Genomic DNA, 12,271 nt, shown 5'->3' with positions numbered 1-12,271 from the left:
GTGGTTGTTTCTCATCTTCAGGGTCCTCCAGGTCTACCAGGCTTTCCGGGAACACCAGGACTTCCTGTAAGTAAGCTTTGCTTACAGCAATACTGAAATAACAATGGCAGAATTCACTGTTTTGTTCTGGAGTGTACACACGGTGTTGCCTGAATGTGATTGTGCTTCTTTTCCTTCCACTTTGCAGGGGCTACCAGGTCAGGATGGGGCTCCAGGACCTCCAGGTATCCCAGGATGCAATGGAACAAAGGTGGGACTGGTTCTGATGGACATGCATAGCTCTGCTGCACTCCCATCATCCCTGAACATTGGCCATGCTGGCTGGGGCTGATGGGAGTTGGAGTCTAATAACATCTGGAGCACATCATGTTGGCTACCCCTGAGCTATATGTTTTCCATTCAGATATCTTATTTTTATTTATTTATAGCATTTGTGTCTCCTGCTTTCCAGCCAAATATGTTCCTTGAATGTCTTACAAGCAGTCGGTTCAAACAAGGCAGTCTCTGCCCACAGGCTTATATTCTAAAACAAAAATACGACACAAAAGGAAACAGGGGCAGGGAGGGAAGAGGTAAAAATCAAAACGCTGGCACCAGTTCTTAAAAAGTTTTTATAATGACCAGGTGGTACTGTCTAGGGGTAGTAGGTGCCTGTAGGAACTGGGCTTTCCTGTGAAGATTGAAGGCCACAATACTGAGCAGTAGGCATTAGGAGAGCACACTTTTATTTTCTGTGCCTTTGTCAGCATTGCAGATACAACTGCAAAATTAAAATAATTTGTGTGTGTTTGTGAGACAGAGGATATTTTGGGCTGGGTGTTCACCAGTACTGTATGTGGATGACACCCAGATCTACCTCTCCTTCAAATCAGAACCTGTGAAGGTCCTATGTGAGTGTCCGGAGGTGTTTGGCGGATGGATGGCGGCCAACAGATTGAGGTTGAATCCTGACAAGGCAGAAGTACTGGTTTTGGGGAACAGGGGGTGGGTGGGTTTGGGGGACTCCCTGGTCTTGAACAGGGTAACTGTGCCCCTGAAGGACCAGGTGCACAACCTGGGAGTCATTTTGGACTCAAAGCTGTCCTTGGAGGCGCAGGTCAATTCTGCATCCAGGGCAGCTGTCTACCAGCTCCATCTGGTATGCAGGCTGAGACCTACCTACGCACTGTCTTGCCAGAGTGGTACATGCTCTGTTATCTCCTCCTTGAATTACTGCAGTTTGCTCTACATGGGGCTACCTTTGAAGGTGACTTGGAAACTACAACTAATCTAGAATGCGGCAGCTAGACTGGTGACTGGGAGTGGCTACCGAGACCATATAACAATGGTCCTAAAGGATGTTCATTGGTTCCCAGTGCACAATTCAAAGTGCTGGTGCTGACCTTTAAAGCTCTAAACGGCCTTGGCCCAGTATACCTGAAGGAGCGTCTCAACCCCCATCATTCAGCCCAGACACTGGGGTCCTCCTCCAAGAGTCTTCTGCTAGTTCCCTCACTATGAGAAATGAGGTTACAGGGAAGCAGGCAGAGGGCCTTTTCGGTAGTGGCACCAGCCCTGTGGAAAGCCCTCCCATCAGATGTCAAGGAAATAAACAACTATCTGACTTTTAGACGACATATGAAGGCAGTCCTGTTTAGGGAAGTTTTTAATGTTTGATGTTTTATCATGTTTTTACTATTCTCCTGGGAGCAACCCACAGTGGCTGGGGAAACCCAGCCATATGGGTGGAATATAAATAAAATGTTGTTGTTGTTGTTAATTTTGTGGGCCCTTGCATAAAATAAATCCCTCCAAGACTGCAAAGCAGCTTTTCCAGGCTGGATAGGTGCCCTGAACAGGAAAATTTCAGTGGCAATATACTGCAAAATTTTGTTGTAGGGCCCACACATGTGTGTGTGTCCACATCAGTATTGGTGTCCCAGCTGCATGGAAAGTGCATCAGTCTATCATGGTCTTAGGCAGTTTTCCTCCTCCCTTGGAGCTTCTGTCTTTTTCATATATATCAAATAAAAGTGATGCAAGAAGAGAATATTGAGTATATGGGGGTGGGGTCCTTCTTCGTGTTTAAAAAGATCTGCTATAACCCCTGGTCTGTTGCAACACACCTGTCTCCTTTGCTCTTTCGTTTTATAGCAGCATGCATTTGGGCTTCCTGCTGTCTTTGGTGATGCATTCAAGTCTTTGTTCTGTCCTCTACAGGGAGAGCGTGGCTACCCTGGCAGTCCAGGTTTCCCAGGTTTACAAGGCCTCCCTGTAAGTACAAGAAACTTCCTCCTGCAATTGCTATATGTGGTTGATTTTCAGCTGCTGTTTGATGCTTTAAGGGGACTGTTTGACTGAACTGGTTTGCACATAACACTAAGCCGAACTATGACTTTGCAAATATGCAGGCTCCTGGAGAGGAGAGCGTGGCCAGTTTGCTGCTCTTGCAATCCTGCTTTTCCTGCACATCTGTGACCTAAGCCATGATTTGGCTTAGGGTGTTGTCTGAACCAGGACTTGTGGCTTGTCTTATAGAATGAACTCATAAATAAGGTTTGTTGTTGGGTTTATAGCTCATTATTTGTCTGGAGGAGGCAAACCATGAACCTGGATTTGGATGACACACTAAGGCAAACCATAGCTCTCAGCAGCACAGCAGCAGAAGGATGGGGGGGGGGGTTGCACCAACTGTAATCTCCTACCTTTCCACAAACCTTTGTGCACTTAAGTTCACACTAAACCATGGTTTGGCATAGGATGTCACCCAAACTTAGCTCACTGTATTTTGCTTCTGTGCTGTGCTTCTATGGATATTTTATTGTGAGCCTTAGGCTACAACCCTGTGTCCACTTTCCAGGGAGTAAGCCCCATTGAACTCAGAGGAACTAATTGTGTAACTTAATTTTTTAAATTTTAAGTAAGTCCATCATGTGACATATCATATTAAAGCCCTTGAAGTTCTGAAGAGATTTGTGTTTTTAGTTTTGACATATCTCAATACTGGGCTGAGCTTCAAAGATTTTTGTGTAGTCCGGCAAGGCCAAAATTGTCATTTTATTTTTTGAAATTTCAAACCCTCATAACTCAAAAACAGGATGAGATGAAAAATTAAAATTTTAGATTTAAACTTAGTTTTGATCATTCAACATCATTCAACAAGTGTACAAAATATTAAGAAAATTGGATGCCATGAGGTAAAAAAGTTGGATCACTTGATATGGAATGACCCTTAGACGTGTGAAAGAAAGACACAGTAGATCTCTCCACAAGTTTCTATGAGTTTGAGGTGGCCTTCTCCATTGATCTTCATGGCACACAAATGAAATAAATCTGTTGGTTAGAGCATGGCGCTGACAACGCCAAGGCTGCAGGTTCAATCCTTGTATGGGAGAGTTGCATATTCCTGCATTGTAGGGGGTTGGACTAGATTATGCACAAGATCCCTTCCAACTCTACCATTCTATGATAAAAAAAAATGGAGGGTTTGCTTAATCTCTGGCTGCTTTTGCTTTGCAGGTTAACTTTTCAGCCAGGGCAACAGACCAACCTTGTGCACAGTCCTGTGGTAGTCCTGTAGCAGTGCGCCAATGTTTGGCAGTTTCTGGGCAAGCTGCCACCGAAAGAAACATTAACTGTTTTTATAACATAGTTGTTCATTCGACACATCTATAATTCCTAGCAAGGCTAAGTTTGTTCAGTTGTCAATTGTCATATTACAGATTGTTTCGATTTCTTTAAAGACAGCTATACAAAACTTGTGCACCACGAGTTAGTATTAACTCTACTTAGTCTGTTTTTATTGGATGATTGCACTGATGGTGGTAGTGTATTGTTTTGTTATGAGACCTCTCAAGTGTTTTATATATTAAAATTTCAGCATCCACCTCAGGGCAGAGAGACCTGTCTTTGAATTGTGCTCTTGTCCCACATAGTTTTGAGCCCTAAGAGTTGATAAAAAGAAACTCCATTTAGCTTGTGTAAATGCTACAAGTGACTTATTCGAGGCAAACTCTCAAGGCTCCTTGAATCATGGTTTTCTTCTAATCTAAAGAGTACAGTACCTTTGGCAGTATTCAAGTGTTTGACTCCACCTGTTGTATGTTTGAGTGAACTGCAATTTGAAGCAAGGAAGAAACTGCATTTGCTATCTAATAGAAGATTCATAATTCTTTTCTTCTACTCCCCCCCCCCGCTTTTTTTTTTTTTTTTTTTTTTTTTGCTGCAGGGTCCCCCTGGCCTAATAGGGATGAAGGTAAGTTGCCATTTGAATGCACTGCTGATTCTCAAGCATTCAACAATAACATTTGGTCTAATTATGCATTTTATTGGCAGCTAGCAACTTTGAGAACTCATTCTTGTGGTTGAAAATGGGGTGGGGGGGTGGGGCAAGGGAGATTGGCATGTCAGCATTGGGGGAAGTTCTTTCATTTACAGTGAGTGCCACCAGTAGGTGGCAGACTGAAGTGCACCAGAAAATGTAAGATATTAGGCTACAATTCAGATGATGCCGCAGCACTCTTTACTGAATTTATGGGGTGTTCACAGTTTTGTTCAAAAGAGCTTATAACATGGGTGTTGGGGCACAACAATGATTTCTATAGTGCAAAATTATCACAGAACCTGAACTTAAAAAGGTAAAGGTAAAAGGGCCCCTGACCATTAGGTCCAGTCGTGAACGACTCTGGGGTTGCGGTGCTCATCTCGTTTTATTTGCCAAGGGAGCCGGCGTACAGCTTCCGGGTCATGTGGCCAGCATGACTAAGCCGCTTAAGCAGCTTCTGGCAAACCAGAGCAGCACACGGAAACGCCGTTTACCTTCCCGCCAGAGCGGTACCTATTTATCTACTTGCACTTTGACGTGCTTTCGAACTGCTAGGTTGGCAGGAGCAGGGACTGAGCAACGGGAGCTCACCCCGTCATGGGGATTCGAACCACTGACCTTCTGATTGGCAAGTCTTAGGCTCTGTGGTTTAACCCACAGCGCCACCCGTGTCCCGTAACCTGAACTTAGCATTGCACAAAAGAATGTGTAACTAACATGGCCAATGCTCAGTGATGGAGGGAGATGCAGTGCAAAACTCACGGAAGGGACAATATTGGGGAAGGCTGTTTAGTTTGATGAGAATGAGCCACAGCAAGCCTTAGCCTCTTGCAAGGAGGATTTGGAAAGCTTTTGCTTCTGGTTGTGATAAACTGCAACTTTACAAAAGCTAAGAAAATGAATTTCAATAGGGACAAATGTAAGGTTCTTCACTTAGGCAGGAAGAACCAGATGCGCAAATATCAGGTGGTGGACACCTGGCTTACCAGCAGTACATGTGAAAAGGATCTAGGGGTCTTGGTGGACTACAAGTTTAACATGAGTCAACAGTGTGAATCACTATGTGATGCAGCAGCAAAAAAAGCTAACACTATCCTAGGCTGCATCAACAGAATTATATAGTGTCCAGCTCAAGGGAAGTAATAGCAGCATTCGATTCTGCCTTGGTCAAACCACACCTGGAATTCTGTGTCTAGTTCTGAGCACCACAAGTTAAGGGTGTTGACAAGCTGGAGAATGTGCAAAGAAGGGCAACCAAGATGATCAAGAGCCTGGAAAGCAAGCTTTATGAGGAACGGTTGAAGGAGCTGGGGATGTTTAACCTGGAAAAGAGGAGAGTGAGAGGAGATATGATAGCCACATTCAAATATCTCAAGGGCTGTCACATGGAAGAGGGAACAAACATGGGTTTTTCCCTTCTCTGGAGGGTAGGACTCGAACCAATAGCTCAAGTTACAAGAAAGGAGATTCTAACTAGGAGGTCAGGAAGAGCTTTTGGACAGTGGAACAATCTCCCTCAGGAGGTTGTGGACTCTCCTTCCTTGGAGGTTTTTAAGCAGAGGTTGGATAGCCATCTGCCATGGGTGCTTTAGTTGAGATTCCTGCATCATGGGTTGGACTAGATGAACCTTGGAGTCCCTCCCAACTCTACAACTCTATGATTCTATATCATCTGAATTGGACAAATTGTGGTTGATCTTAATTATGATTTGTTTGAAACAAGCCAACTTTAATCTATGACTTTTGATGGTGGCTTGTTTCAGCAAACCATAGTTACGACCGACCACAATTTGGGATTCAAATGTACCGGTATCTAAACCGTCTCTTCCATGTGACAGCAGCAGAGTAGGAGATGCGACGGAAGAGGGTGCAAGCCTGAAGCTTGCTTCAGCTTGTTTTTGTCATACTGAACTATGGTTTAGCCACAACTTTTGAACACAACCCCTGTATACTTCAAATCATTGGTCAGAAAAATATTATGAATGAGTTCCCACAGGGAAATTTCTAAGTAAAAAAAAAATGGTTGGAAGGTTTCTTTTGCACAGTTAAGCTCCTATAAGAAAGAAATTGTCACTTTGAGACATAAATGTTTCTGATCTAGCTGTTTTATAATATGTTTGAGTATTCCTTTCTTACTCCAAATTTCTTTCTTTCTTTTTTTCCTTTTAGGGGGAGCCAGGTGAGATACTGACATCTTTGCAGCCAGGACAAAAGGGTGATCAAGGATTTCCAGGACTACCAGGACTACCAGTAAGTTGATGAAGATGTCACTTTATGATGTCCTGCCTGTGTAAAAAAAAAAAAAAGTAAGCTCCACAGCATTAATTGCATTTATGACAGTGTTAGTAATAAGTGCTGAATATTCAGAGCAATAAATACAGGTAGAGGTTTTGCGTGTACTTTTGTGTGAACTTTTTGGGTACACATAATAAACAAATTGAAATAATAATAGGCTTCAAACTACCATTAATCTCATTATTTTTAAAAAATATTTTGTTATTAAGTACAAATTAGAAAACATACATATTTACAACAAAAGAAAATACAAAAGAAAAAGAAAATGCATAAATTCATTAATTGAATTGTTTGGTTATTTTTTATCTAACAAAATGATAGTACATCTTTTAACTTCTGCACAGATGATTGGTGGCTGTGGGAGAATCTCTGCAATTGCAGATAGGCTTATAAGAGTTGGGAGTTGGGACATAGTTTACACGGTTAAATTAACTAACATGGCAATGATCAGAAAGGGTAGACAACTGAGCAATGTCTTTATAGCAAAATACAGTATGCTATGTACTGGACTAACAAAGTTCTAGAAAAATATACTGTACTAGTTGTACATTATTCATTTATTGCAATTTATACTGTTCCATTTTACTTTGTAATATGTTTATGGTGTGTTAAAATTAACTGGGGACTCTTTTGAATGTAAAACCAAACTTTATGGGTCCCCAGATTTACATTTTTCTATTACGTACTGTTTTGGAATCTGCTTTCAAGCTGCAGTTGTGTGAAGGAGCCACCAGGTGGCAGCTGGGAGCTACAGAAAGTCATCCATAGGGCTGTTTAACCAGAAAATCAGGCTCTTATTTAGATCAAAGTGTGTGTTGTAAGTGTGTTTATTGCCAAACTGGGGCTGTGCTGCAAACACTGTTGAGTTCATGGGCAGAAGAGAGTGCATGTTCAGAAATGGAGTTCACAGGTTTCTGTTCGGAAACGATGAAATCCAGGGAAGTTGGTTCCAAAAGAAAAAACAGCTTTGTTTGCAGTTTGTCCTAACAATTGCCTCACTGTTTCGTCCTGCTATCTGATTCTCTCACAGTTCCACAGTTTTGTGCCCAGCATCAGTACAAGCACATCAGGAAGCTCTGTTTGTCTCCCAGATCAGCGGCTTATTTTTAGTGGGTCTGTTCTTTGAATTGAGCAGGGGTCAAATCACCAGTGCAATTCGTTCGTTCCATTGATTTGTTTCTGTGTGAGCTGAAGTCATCAAAGCCTTTCTAAACCTCTCCTCTCCAGTGTGAACAGCAATGTGGTACAGTGATTAGAGTGTTGGGCATTGACACTAGGAGGCCAGGATTCAAATCCACACTCATCCATGAAGTTTACTGGGTGACATTGAGCCATTCATTATCCCTCAGCCTAACCTACCTTACAAGGTTGTGTTGAGGATAAACTTGGGAGGGTAAGAAGTGCTTACACCACCCAAAGCTCCTTTGAGAGAGAGGGAAAAAAAGGGGGGGATATAAGGCAGTAAAATATGTAACAGGACTGGGCGATACTTTGTCCACAACCAGTTTGAAGTCCATATCATGATATTGGGTTTCATAATTTTTGACTCCGCAATATATTGTGAATCATGATGTGTGTGCTATGCAAAAATCATGATGCAGGAAAAACTGTGGAGCCAGCCAATGCTTCCACATACCTCCATCCTTATTTCAGACATCATGATATATCGATATATTGCGACATTTAGCTGGTGAAAACCAGATATCCCCCGGCCCTAATAAATAATAATAAATAAACCAGAGGCTCCCCTCCCTGAGGAGTGTGCTCTATGCCACCCTCTCCCTGCTACACAAAAGAAACGCAGACAAATGAGGAGCAAGCAGCAGAGGTTCCTAAGGGGAGAGCTCTGATGGAGCCATTATCACTGGTCACAATGGAAGGGAGGGAATTGTAAACACTGTTTTCTGAAATGCAAGTGAGAGATAGTACATAGCAAGGGTAGGCAGCCCTCCAGAAGTTGATGGGACTTCAACTCCTGACCATTGGCTGTGCTTGCTGGGACTGGTGGGAATTGGATTTGGAAGGCAACAAGTCTCTGGCACCTGCCCTGGAGTTTGCTGTGGGTTTCCTCTTGCCCACAGTTTGACTCTTTCTTTTCTTCTCTTGTTCCAGGGCCCCGCAGGTCCCACTGGAGCACAGGGCCCTATTGGTCCTCCTGGGCCCCCAGGTTTGCTGGTACGTTTCCTTGATCACCTCCATCTGGCTTGCAGAATGAGTAGATGGTGAAAGATAAGTGCTTGTAGCTGCCCAACTTGCGGTTTCAGAAGTGGTGGGGGCAAACAGGTTGCCCAGGTCTATGGCCTATGCCCCTTTCTTTTGTCCTGGTCATCACGACAGGTCCATGTTTGCATCAGGGTGAACTGCAACAATTTCCTAGGGAGCAGGGATTTATATCAAAGGTCCAATGTATGGAGTTTTGCATGTGAAAGAACCATACCTTTGACCCGACCCATATGGCTCCCTTATGCACATATCCCTGGAGATGTCTGGGGATCATATTTGCAGAAAAATAGCTCCCACACTGTTATGTTATATGAGTATAATAAATACAGAATTTAGAATCCCACTTGCCTTCTTCCAAAACAGGCTAACCTTTCTCATATACACATCACTTGCAAGGCATTCTAGTCTAGGGATCAATTATCAGTGGCACAATTCAAACCATGTTCTAAACTATGGTTGAAGGATTGCTTGAACCAGGCCACTGAGATTTGATCTCTAGACAACTATGTTTCCTTTGCGGTGTATATATGTGATCAGGAGCAAGCTGTGGGCTCATGTTGCTCCCTTCCCAGATGTGGCTTGACTTTGAGTTTCTTGTTTAGTGCAAACCACAGTTTACCATGATACATGAATTAGCCAACTATAGTTCATGCTCACTCTCCGAACAGGAATGGGAAATGACACCTAAAAGTAGGTTTCAAATTGAAGTTTGGAAAGGAAGTGCAGTGTGGTGATTTGGATAACTTGCCCGCAATATCTCTTCCTGTTTTCCCTTGTGGTGGGGAAAACTGGGGAGATAAGTGGGTGTAATAAGTGCACCCCCTTCCCAAATGTTGCCTGTGAGCGGATGCAGCCCTCTCCTGGAGTACCCCTTTCTCTTCCATTACAATTAAGTATATTCCAAGTGATAAACCTGGGGTGGAGTTTTTCTTTTCTCCCCTTCCCCTGATTTATTTATTTGTCTCTATAAAAGAAAGGAAAGAAACAATAAGTAAATAGCAACAACAGAGCCAATGCTCTGTTTCTCAGAAGGCCAGCATGGATTTATCTTGTGGGGTTACAGAAGTAGTCCTGGAGATTGACTGCCGTGTTTGTCATTTTCAGGGTCCTCCCGGCCCCCCAGGACTACCGGGTCCTAAGGTATAGTATATTTTAACAGTGTTTGTCCTTGTTTGGTTGCTTGCATTCAGTCTCATGTACTTAGGGTTTGTCGTCTTCTTCTTCTTATCATTTCAAATTCCTTTTAGGGCAACATGGGCTTGAACTTCCAAGGGCCAAAAGGAGAAAAGGTAAGTGTGGGGCATGGAAGTGGAGATTTGATTCTGCTCATTCTTCTATGAGAGTGGCCTAATGATGTTAACGTGCCTTGTTGTCGCCTGCGGGAATTAGGGTGAGCAGGGACTCCAAGGACCCCCAGGACCCCCAGGACAGCTTGGTGAACAGAAAAGAACAAATGATGTAGAGTTTCAGAAAGGTGATCAGGTAAGTGAGAGGAAGGTGGTTCCACAGGCATTCTTCCTTCATCCAACCTTCATGGGTTGCTCTGGTTTGCATCAGTGGGTCACACTGTACCACACTTCCCCATCCCATCCGGCCCATTGTCTGGAGGAGAGTGTGAATGCCCCTGCCTTCGCCGCCTGCCCCATTCGCTTGCACTTCCTCCAAACATACTTTGTGCAGCCCAAAATGCAGGCTTGAGCACCTACTAACTCCTGTGATCTCTGCATCTGCAGCAAATCTGCATCTCTTGCCTGCAGCACAGCTACAAAGCAGAGGCGGGGCTGCTGCTACAATTGTTTTAACTGTTTTAAATTTTTTAAAATTTGGGTGGGGTTTCTGCTTGCTTTTGCTGTTGACTTCTGCTGAGTGAGGGGAGAGGAAAGAGGGACACAGCCTGCCTCACATAGCAGATGCTTCTAAATTCTGCTGGAACATAATAAGACAATCAATCTAGCAGGATGCTCATAATTCAGCAGTGCAAATTATAACATGAGATAAAGAGGAGGAGAGAGGAAAATTTAGAACAAGAATACACAGATAGGTTGGGAATAGAGAGGAAACCAGGGATAGGAGTGGAAGGGAAATATATGAAAATAAGTTTTCTTTCATTTTTTTCTTATCATTTTTTTTTTATGCAACAGTTGTCGTACTAATGTTCATATACCAATGAAGAACTGTAATAGAAAAGCAAATGAAAACAAATAAATCCTGCTGGGGCATTGTACCTTAGATGGGAGCAAAATATTAAGTCCTCAAGGGCAGTGATTTATTTTCAACTATATCGTCTTTCTCTCTCTTCCCCCATGCTTGACAGGGCGTTCCAGGTGACCGAGGCCCCACAGGTCCCCCTGGATTTCCAGGTCCTCCTGTAAGTCAGTTCCTTTCTGAGTCATTTTTGAAATCGTAGCAAAGTGCACTAAACATCTTTGTTGTCACGGGTGCTGACGCTGTGCTTCCTTTTTTCCAGGGTCTTCCCGGTGGTGGAAAAGGTGAAAAAGGTGAGCAAGGAGAACCAGGCAAAAGGGTAAGTAACTTCTTTGAACTCAACGTTTATCTTTCCAGACCTTGTATAACTTTGGGGATTCAGGTTGGGTCACCAAATACTGGGTAAGAAATTTTCCTTTCTCCTATGGTCCGCTAAGATAGTGGGTTGGTCAGTGGTTTTCCCTGGACAAGAAGGGCCTCATTGATGGCACACACCAGAATGCAGGTTTTTTATTCTGGGTTTAATTTAAACTGGACTGATTCCTGTTCTATCCTTGGAGTGGGCACTGGCAACTATTAACAGAGAAAAACCTGATCACCTGGGCCAGCAGATCGCACTCCTACAAAGGCTCATTATTTGGGGGAGAAGGGGGTGTTGATGCATGATTCATTGAGTGGCTGGGGCCTATAGATAAAGCACATCCAGTCATGGCAGACCAGAAGATGTAAATACATTTATTAATTTCATTTCCAAATCTCTCACCACAAAACATCCTCAGGTGATTTAACAATAAAACAGAAACAATAAAAAGTATATAAAAACACAATTTCAAATCCAATAAATACAGAATGGGATAACAATCTCCACATAAAAGGATTGTTGAAGCATTCACAGAACTCACAGGCATTAGACTCTGTCACACGAAGCTTAGATATTTAAATTATAACAAGAAACCTTAACAGACTCACAAAACTGTCTCCCAAAGAGCTGAAATAGTAAGAAGTGGCTGCAAAGCCCGTGTTTACAAAGCATTAACTTTACAAAACATGGAAACCACACTGTGAGCACTGGCTTTGCAACCAAAACTTAGAGTGTGATTTCCATATGTTGTAAAGTTATTCCAAGGAATCTTTCATTTTTTTTCTCCTGAAGCGTGTTCATCAGCAATATTTTAATACATATTGACACAACCAGCTTTAGCCACTGTTAATTTATTTTCTTATCAGACACATGGTAGTAAGAAA

At 42.9% G+C, this 12,271-nt stretch overlaps 1 protein-coding gene across 4 annotated transcripts in view; it reads left to right on the top strand.

Moving 5' to 3' along the window:
* Nucleotides 1–12,271, top strand: part of COL4A5 (collagen type IV alpha 5 chain) — a 136,965-nt gene that overhangs the window by 62,778 nt on the left and 61,916 nt on the right. For 3 of the 4 annotated variants that reach the window (XM_053373882.1, XM_053373881.1, XM_053373884.1), the window contains exons 5-15: nt 22–66; nt 188–250; nt 2,200–2,253; nt 4,208–4,234; nt 6,473–6,553; nt 8,711–8,773; nt 9,926–9,961; nt 10,069–10,110; nt 10,211–10,303; nt 11,136–11,189; nt 11,289–11,345. In XM_053373882.1, coding sequence (XP_053229857.1) covers nt 22–66; nt 188–250; nt 2,200–2,253; nt 4,208–4,234; nt 6,473–6,553; nt 8,711–8,773; nt 9,926–9,961; nt 10,069–10,110; nt 10,211–10,303; nt 11,136–11,189; nt 11,289–11,345 — 615 coding nt within the window. Of the gene's footprint in view, nt 1–21; nt 67–187; nt 252–2,199; nt 2,254–4,207; nt 4,235–6,472; nt 6,554–8,710; nt 8,774–9,925; nt 9,962–10,068; nt 10,111–10,210; nt 10,304–11,135; nt 11,190–11,288; nt 11,346–12,271 lie in introns of all 4 variants that reach the window. The other variant, XM_053373883.1, reaches the window with a different exon arrangement.

The sequence above is a fragment of the Podarcis raffonei genome, chromosome Z (assembly GCF_027172205.1).
Source record: "Podarcis raffonei isolate rPodRaf1 chromosome Z, rPodRaf1.pri, whole genome shotgun sequence".
In the NCBI taxonomy this organism is placed as follows: Eukaryota; Metazoa; Chordata; class Lepidosauria; order Squamata; family Lacertidae; genus Podarcis; species Podarcis raffonei.
Note: the sequence above shows the minus strand (reverse complement) of the source record. Positions and strands in the feature narration are given on the sequence as shown.